Below are 18,568 nucleotides of genomic sequence, written 5' to 3'. Positions count from 1 at the left end.
AGAGGAGTCACACTGGAATAGTACCTCTTTAAGAGCTCGTCTGATAAACACCGATTACTGCTATAGGAGAGGACATATAAGGCCTGATACTTTTTCTTATCCCTGGATGTTTCCTGTTGTACATATTCTTCCTTGCTCTTGGGAAAAGATAGCATTTTCTTTCCAGCATTGAGCAGCACAGTGTTTCTGCCCTACTACCTAATGGCAGTTCAGATATACACCTGCAAGGGCATTTACTTACTTAAATTCTAGGAAGTATTATTTGTGCTGCTTGTATTCACTATTGCAGGGTTGTCTTTACTCCTTGCTTGTAGTGGTAGTCTGACCTGACCTGACCTAACTTATTCTCCAACAGAATAGGAAAGGGCTGGTCATTGCATTTATACATTATGGCATAGAACTCTCTTTTGTTCAGCAAAAGGTGAGGTTGACCCACCCGGTGCAAAAACATCAGGACTATTATCATGCTACAAATTGCAAGATTCCATGTCAGTACTGTCAAGGGTTTATTGTGTGTTATACAGTGAATTACGCCCACAAGCATATTAAAGTGCTTGGGAAATTGTCTATAATAAAATCAAGAGCACTAGAGATTGAGTGTGGCCCTCCATGTTGATGAACTGCAACTTCCATCCTCCTTCAGCATTGTCTATGGCTACAGCTTGTGGGACATGCATTCCCACAGCTACCAAATGGCCACATGTTCCCTGTTAGCCTTCTCCAGCTTGATTCCCTCTAGATGTTTTGCAGTTCCTCTTAGCCCCTCCAAAAATGGCCAGTGATGTGGACGTGCTGAAGTCCAAAACATCTGGAGGACACCAGATTGAGAAATGCTGCCTGCCGTTAGAGTACTTGGCTGCAGCATATTGCAAACAACTCCAAAGTAAAGCCATATCCTAGGGAGAAAAAAAAACTCATTCAATATTACTCCAAGTTTAATTGTTAAATGCAGTAGAACACCAGGTTTGATTCTTTATTCACTGTGTTTGCATTATTAATGACAGAATTATTCTTTTAAAATGTTTCCAGTCCAAACTAGAGAATCGGGATTACAGAGATGCTCAGGAATTTGCAGCAGATGTCCGGCTGATGTTTTCCAATTGTTACAAGTACAACCCTCCTGATCATGAGGTAGTTGCTATGGCTCGAAAATTGCAGGTAAATGAAAGCTATCTTTTGTTTTAAATTCATACTTGATAAAAGTTTTTTTAAACTAATTGTGAAAATAAATTACTAATGTTTAGTGTAAAACTAAAAACATTTTATACATTGGGAAACATAGTTCGATTGGTCTAGACAAGGTTTTATCTTTAAAATTAAGGCCTGGTTTTAAACGATGACCTTAATGACAACCTACTGAGGAAGAGACAGGGAATGTCACACTATTGTTTGTCCTGAGCACTTTATTCATTGACTTTGATATCTTTCTAGACTGCTTTCTGAGTTTGCAGGTAGAGAAACTATGGGTGGTGCTTTTTTTTCTAGCAGCTGGGAGTTGGGCAACTGCTTAAAACTGTGTAGTAGGAAGACTTTGATGTAAGACAGTACAGTACCAGATGATTGCAGTTCCTGGTCTTGGTTTCCTTTTTGCAGCACTTTATGTCTGTTTGACACTATGGGGACTAAAGAAGATATTTGTGTCTTTGTTTTACTAATGAGTTAATGAATTCTATTTTTGTTGTTTTTGGCAGCTCCTAATAAACTGACAAAGCCAAAGAGATTCATTACAATTTTGGACCTTGTGGCTCCATTTGTAAAAGGAAACAATTTAAAAAATGGAAATTCAGTTTGTAACTATTTTCTGAATAAGCTGTACTTTTAATATACCAAAATCTGTAATTTAATGCCAAACCAAGTGTACATAATAGGTTTATGTCCCCCAAAATAACAAGTACAGTGGTGCCTCGGGTTACGAAATTAATTCGTAACGCGGCCGCTTTCGTAACCCGAAAAGCCTTCGTAAGCCGAATTGCCATAGGCGCTAATGGGGAAAAGCCGCGTTTCGTGCGAAAAAGCCGAAAAAAGCACCAAAATTTTTCTTCGTATCCCGAAAAAACATTCGTAACCCGGAACAATGATTTCCTATGGGATTTTTTCGTATCCCGAAAATTTCGTAACCTGGGTATTTCGTATCCCGAGGTACCACTGTAAAGACTGTATCAAAAAGAGGTCATGTCACATGCTGATATACTGCATTTTTTCACCAGGATGTATTTGAAATGCGTTTTGCTAAAATGCCAGATGAACCTGAAGAACCTGTGATTCCAGCTTCCTCTCCAGTAGTGGCGCAGCCCCCACCTAAAGTGCCCCCACCTTCATCCAGTGATAGCAGCAGTGACAGTTCCTCTGATAGTGACAGTTCCTCAGATGATTCAGAAGAAGAACGAGCTCAGCGGCTGGCAGAGCTCCAAGAGCAGGTAAAACATTTGTGTCTTCTGCTTGAGAAGTGAAATATATCCTCTTTTGTCTATCCACTTAACTTTGGCTTTCAGCTTTGTGTCAGGGCCTATTTAGCTCCCTTGAATAACTTGTTTCACAATTGAATTATTTATATTGTACACTCTGTGGTGCAAAAATTAAATTAAATTTTTAAATTAAAATCCACAAAAGAAGAGAAACCACCACAGAGCAAACTTCCTCATGTTTCTTCCAAATTAAGGAAAGAAAGCATACATGATTTATAGCCATATATTATGAGTTTCTTATCCTTTGTGTCACTAGTTTGCTTGGAGAGAGTCAGATAGGGTTTACTTTCACACAGCATCCTCTGACATGCAACAGCCAAGCTAAAAACTTGTTGCTAACCAGGTTTTGCCTGGAGGAGGAGGGCCTTCAGACAGCAGCAGACAACCTAGTTCTCCCAATGGCTTTTCCTCCTCTTGGAAAAGAAAGGCCAGTAGGAATGACAGGAAAGCCCAATTTTGACAAGGTACTTTAAGCAAAAGGTGCTCCACACAAAAAGAAAAGAAAAGAAAAGAATCCCCAGCCTGCCTATCACCTTCAGAGTGAAGGGGTGTTAGTTGCCGACTGGAAAGGTATGGGGCAATATCTGGACCCTTTTCTGCCTTTCTGGTCTGTGCTAGATTCTGAAGAGTGAAAAAAGATTTTTTTTTTCTGTATTGTGAGGAGGGGGGGAGAGACTTTGCTAGTGAGGTATTGGTGACCTTGACAGGCTTCCTCATGTGAACATACTTGTTTGGTAAAAGCCATTAGATGTGTACCAAAGCAAGAATAATCATGTAAGCAGTGGGGCAGGGGGTTTAAAACCAAGACTGTGAGCAGAGGCGATCAGAACAAAATTATATTGATTCATGTTTCTGCTCCTTAGCTTAAAGCAGTACATGAACAGTTGGCTGCTCTATCCCAGCCACAACAGAACAAACCAAAGAAAAAAGAGAAAGACAAAAAAGAAAAGAAAAAAGAAAAGCACAAAAAGAAAGAAGAAGTAGAAGAAAATAAGAAAAACAAAACCAAGGATCCACCACCTAAAAAGGCCAAGAAGAATAATGGCAACAACAGTAACTCAAGGTCAGCCACCTTCTGTATCTCTATGCGTGTTTTATGTGTGCACACATGCATGTTTCCCAGTTGATCGTATTTGTTTGGTTTGTGTGGACTGGGGAATAAGTGTGCTGTCAACAATGTGGCACATCCTCCTTTACTTCAGCTATCTAAAAGAGGGGTTAGCAAAGTTTACCCCAGCGCAACATGTGGTTCTCGCCAACTCCTCTGAAAGTCCTTTTCCTAGCAAAATAAGTGGTGAAATTGCCTCTCCTGGAAGCAAGCAGGGAGAGAGGCAGTCTTCCTTCTGAATGGACCATAGCCTTCTGTGCATTATTTTCCAACCCAGAAATGGACTTCCATCCACTTCTCTTTTTTGTTTTGTTTTGTTTTTCAGTGTCTCTGTGGCCTTGAAAATAACTGTTTATGTTGGACATTTGTTTTCTAAGAATTCGTTTTGTTTGTCCTACTATGGTCAATCTTTTATTCAATCTGTCCTCTTTCTACATGGCCATTTTGACAACTGAGGGTGAAAATTACCTTAGTGGCTCAGCCACTCTCTAAAATTACAATACAAATTAATGAAACAAATAACAGGATGACACCCCAAAGCAGTTGTTAACTGCCTTTGAGTCGAGCCTGATTCATGGCGATACTGTGGATGAGGCATCTCTAATGCCCCCTGTCCTCCACTGCTCTGCTGAAGTCCTGCAGATTCATGCCTGTGGCCTTCCTAATTGAGTCTAGCCATCTTGTGTGTGGTCTTTCTCTCTTTCTATGCTCTCCACCTTTCCAAGCATTAATGTCTTTTCAAATAAGTCTTCTCATAATGTGGCCGAAGCACAACAGCATCGGTTTGATCATCTTAGTTTCCAGGGAGGTTTACTAGCTTGATCTATTCAGGGACCCATTAGTTCATCTTTTTGGCTATCCACAGTATCTTAAACACACTTCTCCAGCACCACATCTCAAATTAGTTGATCTTGTTTTTTCCTATTTGCTTTTTTCTCTATCCAGCTCTTACATGGTGATGGGGAATACTATGGCTTGGATGATTCTGACTTTAGTGTTCAGTTGTATGTCTTTATTCTTTAGGAATCTTATATAGTTCTTTCATTGTTGCCCTTTCCATCTCTAATCTTCTTATTTCTTGGCCGCAGTCATGGTTCTGATCAGTGTTTGACCCTAGGTATGAGAACTCTTGCACTATTTCAATTTCTTCATTATCTAGGTATTTCATCTGTATTCATTTTTTCCTTTATATTTAGCATTAAGCCTGCCTTTGCCCTTTCATCTTTGACCTTCTTTAGTAATTGTTCCAAGTCTCTAATGTTTTCTGCTAGTAGTATGGTGTTGTCCACATATCTAAGATTGTTAATGTTCCTTCTTCCTATTTTCATTCCTCCTCCATCTGAGTCTAAACCTGCTATTCTTATGATGTTTTCTGCATACAAGTTGAACAAATAGGGTGATAGAATGCAGCCATGCCTGACCGCTTTGGCAACTAGGAACAAATCTGTTTCTCTGAATTCTGTTCTAACTGTAGCCTCTTAGCCTGAGTACAGATTTCTCATCAAGACTATCAGATGTAGTGGCACTCCCATAACCTTTAGAACAAACCATAGCTTTTCATGATCTATTCTATACAATCAAATGCCTTCGTGGCGCAGTGGTTAAATGCCTGAACTGCAGCCACTCACTCACAAACCATAAGATTGTGAGTTCAATATCAGCAAAAGGGCTCAAACTTGACTCAAGCTTGCATCCTTCCGAAGTCGCTAAAATGAGTACCCGGATTGTTGGGGGCAATTAATTTAGAAATATACTTGCTATTGCTATTTCTATTGCTATTTGTTGTAGTCTGTAAAGCACATGGTAATTTCTTCCTAGAATTCCTTTGTATGCTCCATTAGCCACTGTATGTTTGCAGTATGGTTCTAGTGCCTCTTCTTTTCCTGAATACCACTTTGACCTCTGGGATTTCTCTCTCCATGTATGATTGGAGTAAGTGCTGCAGCATTTTGAGCATGATTTTGCTGCACTCTTTTATATCTGGGGGGGGGGGTATATATTGATTGTTTCCAGTATGTTGGCCTCTGTTTTGTTTTCTATGTTTGTTGACATATATTAGTTAGCACTAGAGTTGCTTCTGTCTGTGTGCATTGTAGCAGTTCAATTGGAATATCGTCTGTTCCTGGTGATTTGTTTTTATCAATTTCTCTCATTGCAGCTTCCACTTTGCTTTATAGGACATGTTTTTTGGATTTAGGATGCCTGCTGGTAGCAGTCATATATTATCAGTGCTTTATGAGACAGTGGTGAAGGAACAGTTATGGAAGGTGCTTGCCCTTGTGGTGGGTGGGTCTGCTTCAAAAATAAATCAGCCACTGATTATATTAGTTTATTCTCCTTCCACAGCTGTAAAACCATATAAACAGTTACCAAACAGAACTTGATAGTAGCCCTAGCAACAGACAAAAACCCATTTCTGTTGTCTGTCTCCCTCTCTTCATTTTGCAAAACTGAACATTCTTATAGGGCTTAGACTCCTCCCCTTCTCAGTAACTGCTTTCCAGGAGGAAGTAAACCATACCTGTTTCCTTGTTTACACAGTGGTATGATTCAACAGTTGTATTTCTCAACAAGCATTTCTTTCTCATAAACAATGGTGTTAGCTTTGTGTATGTGTACAACTGCATGGAAGGTTACTCAGGATAAGTGACTTGATTTTTGTCCTCAGTAGGGTAATGTTGTTTGGGCTAGGAAAAGAAAAAATACAGTTGAAAAATACTGGTTTATATTAATATACAGGTTTAGTCTTCTTTATCTAGAATTCCAAAATCCAAAATGTTTCATAAACCAAAGCTTTTTTCCTCTTCATGGATGGCTGAGATAGTAATGCCTTTGCTTTCTATTATTATTATTATTATTATTATTATTAAAAAAGGAAGTTCCAACTCTCAGCAGCATGTGGTAGAGAAAAGAGCAGTAACAAAAATCAAGCAATTAAAGTATTGTAGTGGTATACATAAAGAGATGTTCGCTAAGAAACATGCGGCATACGCATGGCCCTTACAAGCCTGTGGATGTAGAAGCACTTGGACTTCATGATTATCGTGATATTCATTAAACATCCCATGGAGCTGAGCACAATTAAAGTAAGTGTATTTTATATGATGGCTTACATGTGAACATACATTATTTAAGTTTCCAGACCACACGATTACAAGCTGTTGTGTACTTTTGGTTGCTGGCCAAATATGCCTAACATGGATTTTACAGCAGTGGGACAGGTAGTATTTATTATTTGAAGAAGATTTTCTTCAAAAATTTGCCTGAAAGCTACCTGTTTTCTTCATAGTCCTGTGACTTCACACACAATGGTAATCTGGCCTGTGCAGTGCACCTCTCAGAAGCTTCTAGAGCAGGGTAGGCAACCTGCGGCCCACGGCAGATGCGGCCCAGCGAGGCCTTGGACCGGCCCCAAGCCCAGTCTGCGCTGATTGCCGCCGGGGCCTTTGGCCTCTGCGCGCAGGGCAAGGGGGGCAATTGTCTATAGATGCCTCAGAAACATGCATTTATCTTAACATTTTTTTATAAATCGGCAATTTTTTTCACGTGTCCTCCACTTTTTTAAAAAAAAGTGTCCACCATTTGAAAATGTCCTACATTTGTCCCAGTTTATATTTATTATCTAGAGCAAGTAGGTTTCCAGCCTTTGGTCCTCCTTGATAGCAACTTCACCTTCCATAATTCCTGACTGTTGACCTAGTTGGCTGGGGCATCTGTGATCATAATCCAAAAAAAAAATAAAAATAAAAATAAAAATGGGGACCAAGGCAGGTGCCACTGTTCTAGAGCAATGTAATATGCATCTTTGAGCTATCATTCCCATCCTTTATACATCCCTCACTGGTTCTGTTCATTCCCTTAGTTCCTTTTCATCAACTACAGCACAGCAGCATCATGTAGAAATTGTTCTGTGTGCTTTTGTTTTTTTGTTGTACAGGTTGTGGATTTGGTTTACAATTTCAATTCTCTCTCTGTATGTTGGCATGGTCTTTGTCTACATTATACCTGACACTCTGTTAGACTGTTTTGGTTTTGGTTGTAAGATTGTGGCCTCTTCTAGCAGCCATTGCTGCAACATTATGGCCACATGGGATTATGGCTTCTCTGCTTCCTTCAAAAAGTGTACAGCATAAAATGGTCAAAAATCCTGAGGACAGACTGTAAGTGCCTTTGTGCTTGGAAAGGGCACAGTTGGAGTGTTGTTTTTTGCCAGGCATTCACCTATTTGTGCTTCTTGAGACTTAAGGCTTCTCTTTGGAAGAATGTCTTAATAACAGTTAACCAGCTGCAGAAAACAGGACACTTTATACTGTCTCAGTATGGGTATCATCCCATGATCTTCAACGATTTTCCGGTGCACGTCAGTCCAACAGCTTTCAGGCTCATTTTTCAACTTTCTCTGAAAAGATCATTGTTGGTGTGTATCCCCAGACGTGGAGATCCCAGGAGGGCATGACTGCTCAGTTTGGAGTTAATCCTTGAATACCATCTACTCTGGCCTTTTGTATATCCCAATGTGGTACTGTTGAGGAAGATCCCTGCGATACCAATGTGAGACTATTTCATGTTCAACAGCCTCTCATAGGCAGCATATGAAAGGAAGAAGGTAGAGGATACGAAGGTGAAGGATATAAGAACCCCAGATAGAACTCTCCCATGGCCAAGATTCACTCCTCTGATCTCAGGTTCATTGGGTTTGGTGAGTCAAATTGCACAGGAGAGGACCTCTCTGCCTTCCTCTCTTAGAAGGAGGTCAGTTCTGGGGATAGGAATAGTAGTCAGTCCCGCAGGCTATAATCTGTGGGCACAGAGTGGAAGATGAGATATGGAGTCATTTTGTCTTCCAACTCCTGCACCACCTGATTGTGGTTGATGTAGTCTGCAGTTGCCTTCTCGGGATCAGCTTTTCCTCAGTCCTCTCTCGTAACGTGGGAATTCCTCATAGCAACCACAGGCTCTCTTCGGGATCATATTCCAATTCAGCCAGTACTAAACTTTGCCATCCTTAGCCTGAACTATGAGGGCACTGCTCCATGTCATTTCATCGTACCATTGAGATTGGTACAAGTACTGTGGGATCAGGGAAAGATACTCCAGATCTTTGCATACCAGATGGGCTTCACTATCACTACATGGAAAGATCACTGTCTCCACACTGCTACTTTTATTGTGATTATGGATATCATCAGTTCTACTGTGAGCTTGCAGAACACATCATCCTCTGTCAACATTGGAGACAGAGTCGATACTGTCTGTTTCAAGATGTCGGATTCAATTGCTTTCAGTCTTGGTTTTGTCCATTCTCCCTCTCTCCAGAGCATCAAAGATGCTACCTGCAAATCCATGTAGAACTTCCCCCCCAGCAGGCTCCCCAGCTTGTTTGTTCCACAGCTGAATTGTCAAGCTCAGAAGGGGATTCAGATTCAACCTCCAAATCTTCAGACGTGCCTACCAGGAATCCCCCTCTACCTTGGTGGGTGAACACAATCTAGCTTTCTAATGGACATCTCAGGCTGGGAAGCTATTCCTTCCCCCTTAACCCCGCAGTGGTGCCACAATAGTTCTGGAAAACCATTCTGCAGTCTGTCATTCAGAGGAAAATGGGCATCTGAAAAGAGCACTCCTACATCGGTGCTCTGGAGATGCTAGGTCATTAAGGCCTTTCAGGCACTTGGCAGTCCCTTCTGGGCAAAGTGGTTTAAGTAGTCTCAAACAACACCATACGGTCTTTTACCTGAACATGTGAAGGAGGATGAAATTGGATACTTGCTTTGTCTCACTTTTCTCCTGTGGTACTTTTACCTTGCGGAATATCCATCTCCATCATCCATCTCCCAAGGGAAGAGAACATCCTGTCAGAGGCCTTGAGTGGAGCCCAGTGTCCTGCCATAAATGGAAGCTACACTTGGGCAGTCTCTCCCCTCCTCTTCCCCTCCCCCCCACATGGATAACAGGGGCACCACTGTACTGTAATTCATGACTATTCTACAAGCATCGAAGAGGATATTTTTTCTATAGTGAAGACCAGGATTCACTAGACCATATGGGTCTCCTATCTTGGATTTACTCTCAGATGTAGCCACTGAAATAATAGTCCACCTTACCCACAGTAGGGTGACTACATGATGAAAAGTGTAGGGCTCTTGCACCTTTAATAGTTACGAGCAATGCAGACTTGCGATGTTGCTTGTCACTTGGCAGCTGCATTTTCCCTTTCTGACACTGATCTCACAGTAGTGAGGCAAGACACGAAGACAAGCCATTTCCTTTTCCTGTGAGTTCATTTTTCTGGTGGAGCACTCAATTGACTAGAGTGTGTATGTAATAGAACACAGGCAAAATTAAATCTGGCTATCTCTTCTGTGTTACAGTAAGCTAAATGCTACAGAGTTCCTAGCTGGTTGCTTATCTTCGTCTACAATTTGTGTGGGGGGGATGCAGGAAAATTGACATCCTAGTTTGTGCATACCATCCTTGTCTCATTAAAGCTAATTATTAAATGAATGTTCTTGTCATATTAATGTAGAGAGGGAGTATATGAAGTAAAACTTTGATCATTTTGATTTTGAAAGTGAGAGAGTTGAGAAATGAATATTATATTAATTATAGATGCTAGTAAGGGAAAAAAGGAAAGATGAATAGAAAGAGATTAATTTATATACAAAAGCTGTGGCTGCTTGTTCGGAAGGAGCATGGTCAAGACTGCACTTTCCTTAACCTCTTTGATGAATATGGCCATACAGTATTTAGGAGAAGTGTCTGTTAAATTTCTACAGGTATTATGTGTAGTGTACGTGTGTATGTGTATTGACCTATGGTGACCAGGGAAGAAGAATGCTTAGAGGTGATTTGCCATTGTCTTCCGCTGAAACACAGCCTACAGCACCTTGCAGTTCATGGCCTCACCTTGCTTAGCTTTTGAGATCAGACAGAATGTGATGGCTCGGATATTTACCAGGGGTCGGCAACCTACGGCCCGCGGGCCAGATGCGGCCCGCGGAGCCTGCCCACCGGCTCCTGGCTGCTGTTGCTGCTGCTGCTGCTGTGCTGCAACTGCACGGCCACCCATCACGGCTTTTTGCCGCTCTGGGCGGCAAAATGGCGGCGAAGTCTCGCACGACCTTCCCGCCATTTTGAGCGAAAAAATGGTAGCCGCCTCTGGGGCTAGGGTGCGCATTTTTTCGCCCAAAATGGCGAAGTCTCGCGCGACCTCACCGCCATTTTGCCACCCAAAATGGCGCGGCCACGAGGTGAAAAGCCGCATGGGTTGGCGGCGGCGGCAGACAGCGGGCCTCTAGGAGGCCCGCTGCCGGCGCTGGGGCCCTCCAGGAGGGCTCGAGGGCGGCAGGGGCCTCTGGGGGCCACTGCCAGTGCTGGGCCCTCCAGGGGCTCCGAGGGCGGCAGGGGGCCTCTGGGGGCCCGCTGCCATCGCTGGGCCCTCAGGAGGGTTCCGAGGGCGGCAGGGGGCCTCTGGGGGCCCTTTGCTGTCTCTGGGGCCCTCCAGGGGGCCTTCAGCGCTGATGGCCCCCACCAGTTTTTTGCGGTTTCTGCGGGGCCTGGGGCCCCGTCAGGGCCAGCAAAGATGGGGAGGCCTGCCCCCGGAGGGGAGAGCTCCCCCCCGGCATGTGGTCCGCCCTTGAGGGTGGAGTGCGCACCCCCGGCAACGCAGCCCCCCCGGAGGGTGAAGCCCCACCCCTGGCATGCGGCCCCACCCTGGAGGGTGGAAGCTCCACCCCCAGCACGTGCCCCGCCCCGGAGGGTTGAAGCTCCACCCCCGGCTTCGGCCCCCCAGTGTCCTCTGAGACAGCAACCCGGCCCCCGGCTCAAAAGGTTGCCTACCCCTATTTTAGGCCATGTCATGAGTACTAGGCATTGCTTATTTATTATTATGTATTTATTATTAGCTAATTTAATCCATCTTTCCTTCATTAGGTTGCATATAACCACTCCGACCTCACTTTATTTTCAATCCAGCCCCGTGAAATAAGTCTGGCTGAGAGGACACTCAGGTCACCCAGTGAGTTTTATGGTGAGTTTATACATTCAATCCATAAGTAGAAATAAATATGTATGCTTATTGTATTTATTTACGGTATTTATACCCTTCTCTTCAGCCCTAAAGGCTCTCAGAGCAGGCTTACAATCTAAAAAGACATGACACAAAGGAAAAGGGAAGGGTGGTGGAGGAGGAGATCAAATCAGTGGTTCTTCTTTCCCTCTGAGGCCTGGACCATGGGATGGACTGGAGAGAGGGCCCTTCTTTCTCTGGCTAGCCCTGATGGAGTTGGGCCTGCCTTTTCACTCCCTCTCAGAATTGATTGTATGTAAAGTACATGTGCCCGCACTATATGCGGACTTGAGCGTACGCACTCAAGCCACGGGGAGCGCAAGGGCGGCGCGTCCCATTCAAATGAATGGGCGTGCCCGTGGCGCCCCACACGCGCAAGCCCCATTCAAATGAATGAGGCTCAAGCATACGCGGATTAGCCTTACACCGGGGGGGGGGGTCCGGAACAGATCCCCGCGTAAGCAAGGATCCACTGTATATATGTTGACTTTCCATATAATATGTTACTGTTACTATGGAGATTAATGGCACAGTATAGGTCTACAGTGTACATATATCTCACTTATATCTCCGAGTGCATATAGTTCTGCAGTGTATGATGTTATCACACTATGCTCTTAAAGAGCTACTATCCAGTGTGACTCCTCTAGCCGCCTCCTGTTGCATGCTGGGATTGGCAGTTTTAAGGAGCTGAACTTCTCTGCCTGAGAATTCTAAATACCCTCCTTAAAACTGCCAATCCCAGCATGCAACAGGAGGCAGCTAGAGGAGTCACACTGAATAGTCCTCTTTAAGAGCTCGTCTGATAAACACCGATTATGCTATAGGAGAGGACATATAAGCCTGATACTTTTCTTATCCCTGGATGTTTCCTGTTGTACTATTCTTCCTTGCGCTTGGAAAAGATAGCATTTTCTTTCCAGCATTGAGCAGCACAGTGTTTCTGCCCACTACCTATATGGCAGTTCAGATATACACCTGCAAGGGCATTTACTTACTTAAATTCTAGGAAGTATTATTTGTGCTGCTGTGTATTCACTATTGCAGGGTTGTCTTTACTCCTTGCTTGTAGTGGTAGTCTGACCTGACCTGACCTAACTTATTCTCCAACAGAATAGGAAAGGGCTGGTCATTGCATTTATACATATGGCATAGAACCTCTTTGTTCAGCAAAAGGTGAGGTTGACCCACCCGGTGCAAAAACATCAGGACTATATCATGCTACAAATGCAAGATTCCATGTCAGTACTGTCAAGGGTTTATTGTGTGTTATACAGTGAATTACGCCCACAAGCATATTAAGTGCTTGGAAATTGGTCTATATAAAAATCAAGAGCACTAGAGATTGAGTGTGGCCCTCCATGTTGATGAACTGCAACTTCCATCCTCCTTCAGCATTGTCTATGGCTACAGCTTGTGGCATGCATTCCACAGCTACCAAATGGCCACATGTTCCCTGTTAGCTTCTCCACAGTTGATTCCCTCTATGTTTTGCAGTTCCTCTTAGCCCCTCCAAAATGGCCGTGAAGTGATGTGCTCGTGCTGAAGTCCAAAACATCTGAGGAACACAGATTGAAATGCTGCCTGCCGTTAGAGTACTTGGCTGCACATATTGCAAACAACTCCAAAGTAAAGCCATATCCTAGGGAGAAAAAAACTCATTCAATATTACTACACAGTTTAATTGTTAAATGCAGTAGAACACCAGGTTTGATTCTTTATTCACTGTGTTTGCATTATTAATGACAGAATTATTCTTAAATGTTTCCAGTCCAAACTAGGAATCGGGATTACAGAGATGCTCAGGAATTGCAGCAGATGTCCGGCTGATGTTTTCCTTTGTTACAAGTACAACCCTCCTGATCATGAGGTAGTTGCTATGGCTCGAAAATTGCAGGTAAATGAAGCTATCTTTTGTTTTAAATTCATACTTGATAAAGTTTTTTTAAACTAATGTGAAAATAAATTACTAATGTTAGTGTAAAACTAAAAACATTTTATACATTGGGAAACATAGTTCGATTGGTCTAGACAAGGTTTTATCTTTAAAATTAAGGCCTGGTTTTAACGATGACTAATGACAACCTACTGAGGAAGAGACAGGAATGTGACCTAATTGTTTGTCCTGAGCACTTTATTCATTGACTTTGATATCTTTCTAGACTGCTTTCTGAGTTTGCAGGTAGAAAACTATGGGTGGTGCTTTTTTTTCTAGCAGCTGGGGTTGGGAACTGCTTAAAACTGTGTTAGGAAGACTTTGATGTAAGACAGTACAGTACCAGATGATTGCAGTTCCTGGTCTTGGTTTCCTTTTTGCAGCACTTTATGTCTGTTTGACACTATGGGGACTAAAGAAGATATTGTGTCTTTGTTTTACTAATGAGTTAATGAATTCTATTTTTGTTGTTTTTGGCAGCTCCTAATAAACTGACAAAGCCAAAGAGATTCATTACAATTTTGGACCTTGTGGCTCCATTTGTAAAGGAAACAATTTAAAAAATGGAAATTCAGTTTGTAACTATTTTCTGAATAAGCTGTACGTTTAATATACCAAAATCTGTAATTTAATGCCAAACCAAGGGTACATATAGGTATGTCCCCCAAAATAACAAGTACAGTGGTGCCTCGGGTTACGAAATTAATTCGTAACGCGGCGCTTTCGTAACCGAAACCTTCGTAAAGCCGAATTGCCTCAGGCGCTAATAATGGGGGAAAAGCGCGGTCGTTTCGTGCGAAAAGCCGAAAAAAAAACGCACCAAAATTTTCTTCGTATCCCGGAAAAACTTCGTAACCCGGAACAATGATTTCTAGGGATTTTTCGTATCCCGAAATTCGACCTGTATTTCGTATACCGAGGTACCACTGTAAAGACTGTATCAAAAAGAGGTCATGTCACATGCTGATACTGCATTTTTCACCAGGATGTATTGAAATGCGTTTTGCTAAAATGCCAGATGAACCTGAAGAACCTGTGATTCCAGCTTCTCTCCAGTAGTCGCAGCCCCACCTAAAGTGCCCCACCTTCATCCAGTGATAGCAGCAGTGACAGTTCCTCTGATAGTGACAGTTCTCAGCTGATTCAGAAAGAAGACGAGCTCGCGGCTGGCAGGCTCCAAGAGCAGGTAAAACATTTGTGTCTTCTGCTGAGAAGTGAAATATATCTCTTTTGTCTATCCACTTAACTTTGGCTTTCAGCTTTGTGTCAGGCCTATTTAGCCCCTTGAAAATTGTTTCACAATTGATTATTTATATTGTACACTCTGTGGTGCAAAATTAAATTAATTTTTAAATTAAAATCCACAAAAGAGAGAAACCACCACAGAGCAAACTTCCTCATGTTTCTTCCAATAAGGAAGAAGCATACATGATTTATAGCCCATATTATGAGTTTCTTATCCTTGTGTCACTAGTTTGCTTGGAGAGAGTCAGATAGGGTTTACTTTCACACAGCATCCTCTGACATGCAACAGCCAAGCTAAAAACTTGTTGCTAACCAGGTTTTGCCTGGAGGAGAGGGCCTTCAGACAGCAGCAGACAACCTATCTCCCAATGGCTTTCCTCCTCTTGGAAAAAAGCCAGTAGGAATGACAGGAAAGCCCAATTTTGACAAGGTACTTTAAGCAAAAGTGCTCCACACAAAAAGAAAAGAAAAAAAAGAATCCCAGCCTGCCTATCACCTTCAGAGTGAAGGGTTGTTAGTTGCCGACTGGAAAGGTATGGGGCAATATCTGGACCCTTTTCTGCCTTTGCGTCTGTGCTAGATTCTGAAGAGTGAAAAAAGATTTTTTTTTTCTGTATTGAGGAGGGGGGGAGCGAGACTTTGCTAGTGAGGTATTGGTGGACCTTGACAGCTTCCTCAGTGAACATACTTTTTGGTAAAAGCCATTAGATGTGTACCAAAGCAAGAATAATCATGTAAGCAGTGGGCAGGGGGTTTAAACCAAGACTGTGAGCAGAGGCGATCAGAACAAATTATATTGATTCATGTTTCTGTCCTTTAAGTTAAACAGTACATGAACAGTTTGGCTGCTCTATCCCAGCCACAACGAACAAACCAAAGAAAAAGAGAAAGACAAAAAAAAAGAAAAAAAAGCACAAAAGAAGAAAAGTAGAAAAAATAAGAAAAACAAAACCAAGTATCCACCACCTAAAAAGGCCAAGAAGAATAATGGCAACAACATAACTCAAGGTCAGCCACCTTCTGTATCTCTATGCGTGTTTTATGTGTGCACACATGCATGTTTCCCAGTTGATCGTTTGTTTGGTTTGTGTGGACTGGGGAATAAGTGTGCTGTCAACAATGTGGCACATCCTCCTTTACTTCAGCTATCTAGAGGGGTTAGCAAAGTTTACCCCAGCGCACATGTGGTTCTCGCCAACTCCTCTGAAAGTCCTTTTCCTAGCAAAATAAGTGGTGAAATTGCCTCTCCTGGAAGCAAGCAGGGAGAGAGGCAGTCTTCCTTCTGAATGGACCATAGCCTTCTGTGCATTATTTTCCAACCCAGAAATGGACTTCCATCCATTCTCTTTTTTGTTTTGTTTTGTTTTTCAGTGTCTCTGTGGCCTTGAAAATAACTGTTTATGTTGGACATTTGTTTTCTAAGAATTCGTTTTGTTTGTTCCTACTATGGTCAATCTTTTATTCAATCTGTCCTCTTTCTACGGCCATTTTGACAACTGAGGTGAAAATTCCTTAGTGGCTCAGCCACTCTCAAAATTACAATACAAATTATGAAAAATAACAAGATGACACCCCAAAGCAGTTTTAACTGCCTTTGAGTCGAGCCTGATTCATGGCGATACTGTGGATGAGGCATCTCTAATGCCCCCTGTCCTCCACTGCTCTGCTGGAGTCCTGCAGATTCATGCCTGTGGCCTTCCTATTGGTCTAGCCCTCTGTGTTGTGGTCTTTCTCTCTTTTCTATGCTCTCCACCTTTCCAAGCATTAATGTCTTTCAATAAGTCTTCTCATATGTGTGGCCGAAGCACAACAGCATCGTTTGATCATCTGTTTCCAGGGAGGTTTACTAGCTTGATCTATTCAGGGACACCATAGTTCATCTTTTTGGCTATCCCTATCTTAAACACACTTCTCAGCACCACATCTCAATTAGTTGATCTTGTTTTTTCCTATTTGTTTTTTTCTCTATCCAGCTCTTACATGGTGATGGAATACTATGGCTTGGATGATTCTGACTTTAGTGTTCAGTTGTATGTCTTTATTCTTTAGAATCTTATATAGTTCTTTCATTGTTGCCCTTTCCATCTCTAATCTTCTTATTTCTTGGCCGCAGTCATGGTTCTGATCAGTGTTTGACCCTAGGTATGAGAACTCTTGCACTATTTCAATTTCTTCATTATCTAGGTATTTCATCTGTATTCATTTTTTCCTTTATATTTAGCATTAAGCCTGCCTTTGCCCTTTCATCTTGACCTTCTTTGTATAATTGTTCCAAGTCTCTAATGTTTTCTGCTAGTAGTATGGTGTTGTCCACATATCTAGATTGTTAATGTTCCTTCTTCCTATTTCATTCCTCCTCCATCTGAGTCTAAACGCCTATTTTATGATGTTTTCTGCATACAAGTTGAACAAATAGGGTGATAGAATGCAGCCAGCCTGACCGCTTTGGCAACTAGGAACAAATCTGTTTCTCTGATTCTGTTCTAACTGTGCCTCTTAGCTGATACAATTTCTCATCAAGACTATCAGATGTAGTGGCACTCCATACTTTAGAACAAACCATAGCTTTTCATGATCTTTCTATACAATCAAATGCCTTCGTGGCGCGTGGTTAAATGCCTGAACTGCAGCACTCACTCACAACCATAAGATTGTGAGTTCAATATCAGCAAAAGGGCTCAAACTGACTCAAGCTTGCATCCTTCCGAAGTCGCTAAAATGAGTACCCGGATGTTGGGGGCAATTAATTTAGAAATATACTTGCTATTGCTAGTTCTATTGCTATTTGTTGTAGTCTGTAAAGCACATGGATTTCTTCCTAGATTCCTTTGTATGCGCCATTAGCCAGTAATGTTTGCAGTATGGTTCTAGTGCCTCTTCTTTTCCTGAATACCACTTTGACCTCTGGGATTTCTCTCTCCATGTATGATTGGAGTAAGTGCTGCAGCATTTGAGCATGATTTTGCTGCACTCTTTTATATCTGGGGGGGGGTATATATTGATTGTTCCAGTATGTTGGCCTCTGTTTTGTTTTCTATGTTTGTTGACATATATTAGTTAGCACTAGAGTTGCTCTGTCTGTGTGCATTGTAGCAGTTCAATTGGAATATCGTCTTGTTCCTGGTGATTGTTTTATCAATTTCTCTCATGCAGCTTCCACTTTGCTTTATAGGACATGTTTTTGTGATTTAGGATGCCTGCTGGTAGCAGTCATATTATCAGTGCTTTATGAGACAGTGGTGAAGGAACAGTTGGAAGGTGCTTGCCCTTTGTGGGTGGGTCTGCTTCAAAAATAAATCAGCCACTGAATTATATTAGTTTATTATCCTTCCCCAGCTGTAAAACCTATAAACAGTTACCAAACAGAACTTGATAGTAGCCCTAGCAACAGACAAAACCCATTTCTGTTGTCTGTCTCCCTCTCTTCATTTTGCAAAACGAACATTTTATAGGGCTAGACTCCTCCCTTCTCAGTAATGCTTTCCAGGAGGAAGTAACCATACCTGTTTCCTGTTTACACAGTGGATGATTCAACAGTTGTATTTCTCAACAAGCATTCTTCCGTTCTCATAAACAATGGTGTTAGCTTTGTGTATGTGTAACAACTGCAGGAAGGTTACTCAGGATAAGTGACTTTGATTTTTGTCCTCAGTAGGGTAATGTTGTTTGGGCTAGGAAAGAAAAAAATACAGTGAAAAATACTGGTTTATATTATATACAGGTTTGTAGTCTCTTTATCAGAATTC

At 42.1% G+C, this 18,568-nt stretch overlaps 1 protein-coding gene across 7 annotated transcripts in view; it reads left to right on the top strand.

The window, feature by feature from the left end:
• Positions 1–18,568, top strand: part of BRD4 (bromodomain containing 4) — a 126,715-nt gene that overhangs the window by 61,492 nt on the left and 46,655 nt on the right. For all 7 annotated transcript variants that reach the window (XM_042451163.1, XM_042451162.1, XM_042451159.1 and 4 more), the window contains 3 exons: positions 1,030–1,158; positions 2,208–2,417; positions 3,329–3,528. In XM_042451163.1, the coding sequence (XP_042307097.1) occupies positions 1,030–1,158; positions 2,208–2,417; positions 3,329–3,528 (539 nt within the window). The remainder of the gene's footprint in view (positions 1–1,029; positions 1,159–2,207; positions 2,418–3,328; positions 3,529–18,568) is intronic.

This window comes from Sceloporus undulatus, chromosome 2, assembly GCF_019175285.1.
Source record: "Sceloporus undulatus isolate JIND9_A2432 ecotype Alabama chromosome 2, SceUnd_v1.1, whole genome shotgun sequence".
Lineage (NCBI taxonomy): Eukaryota > Metazoa > Chordata > Lepidosauria > Squamata > Phrynosomatidae > Sceloporus > Sceloporus undulatus.
This window is presented reverse-complemented; position numbering and strand designations above follow the sequence as displayed.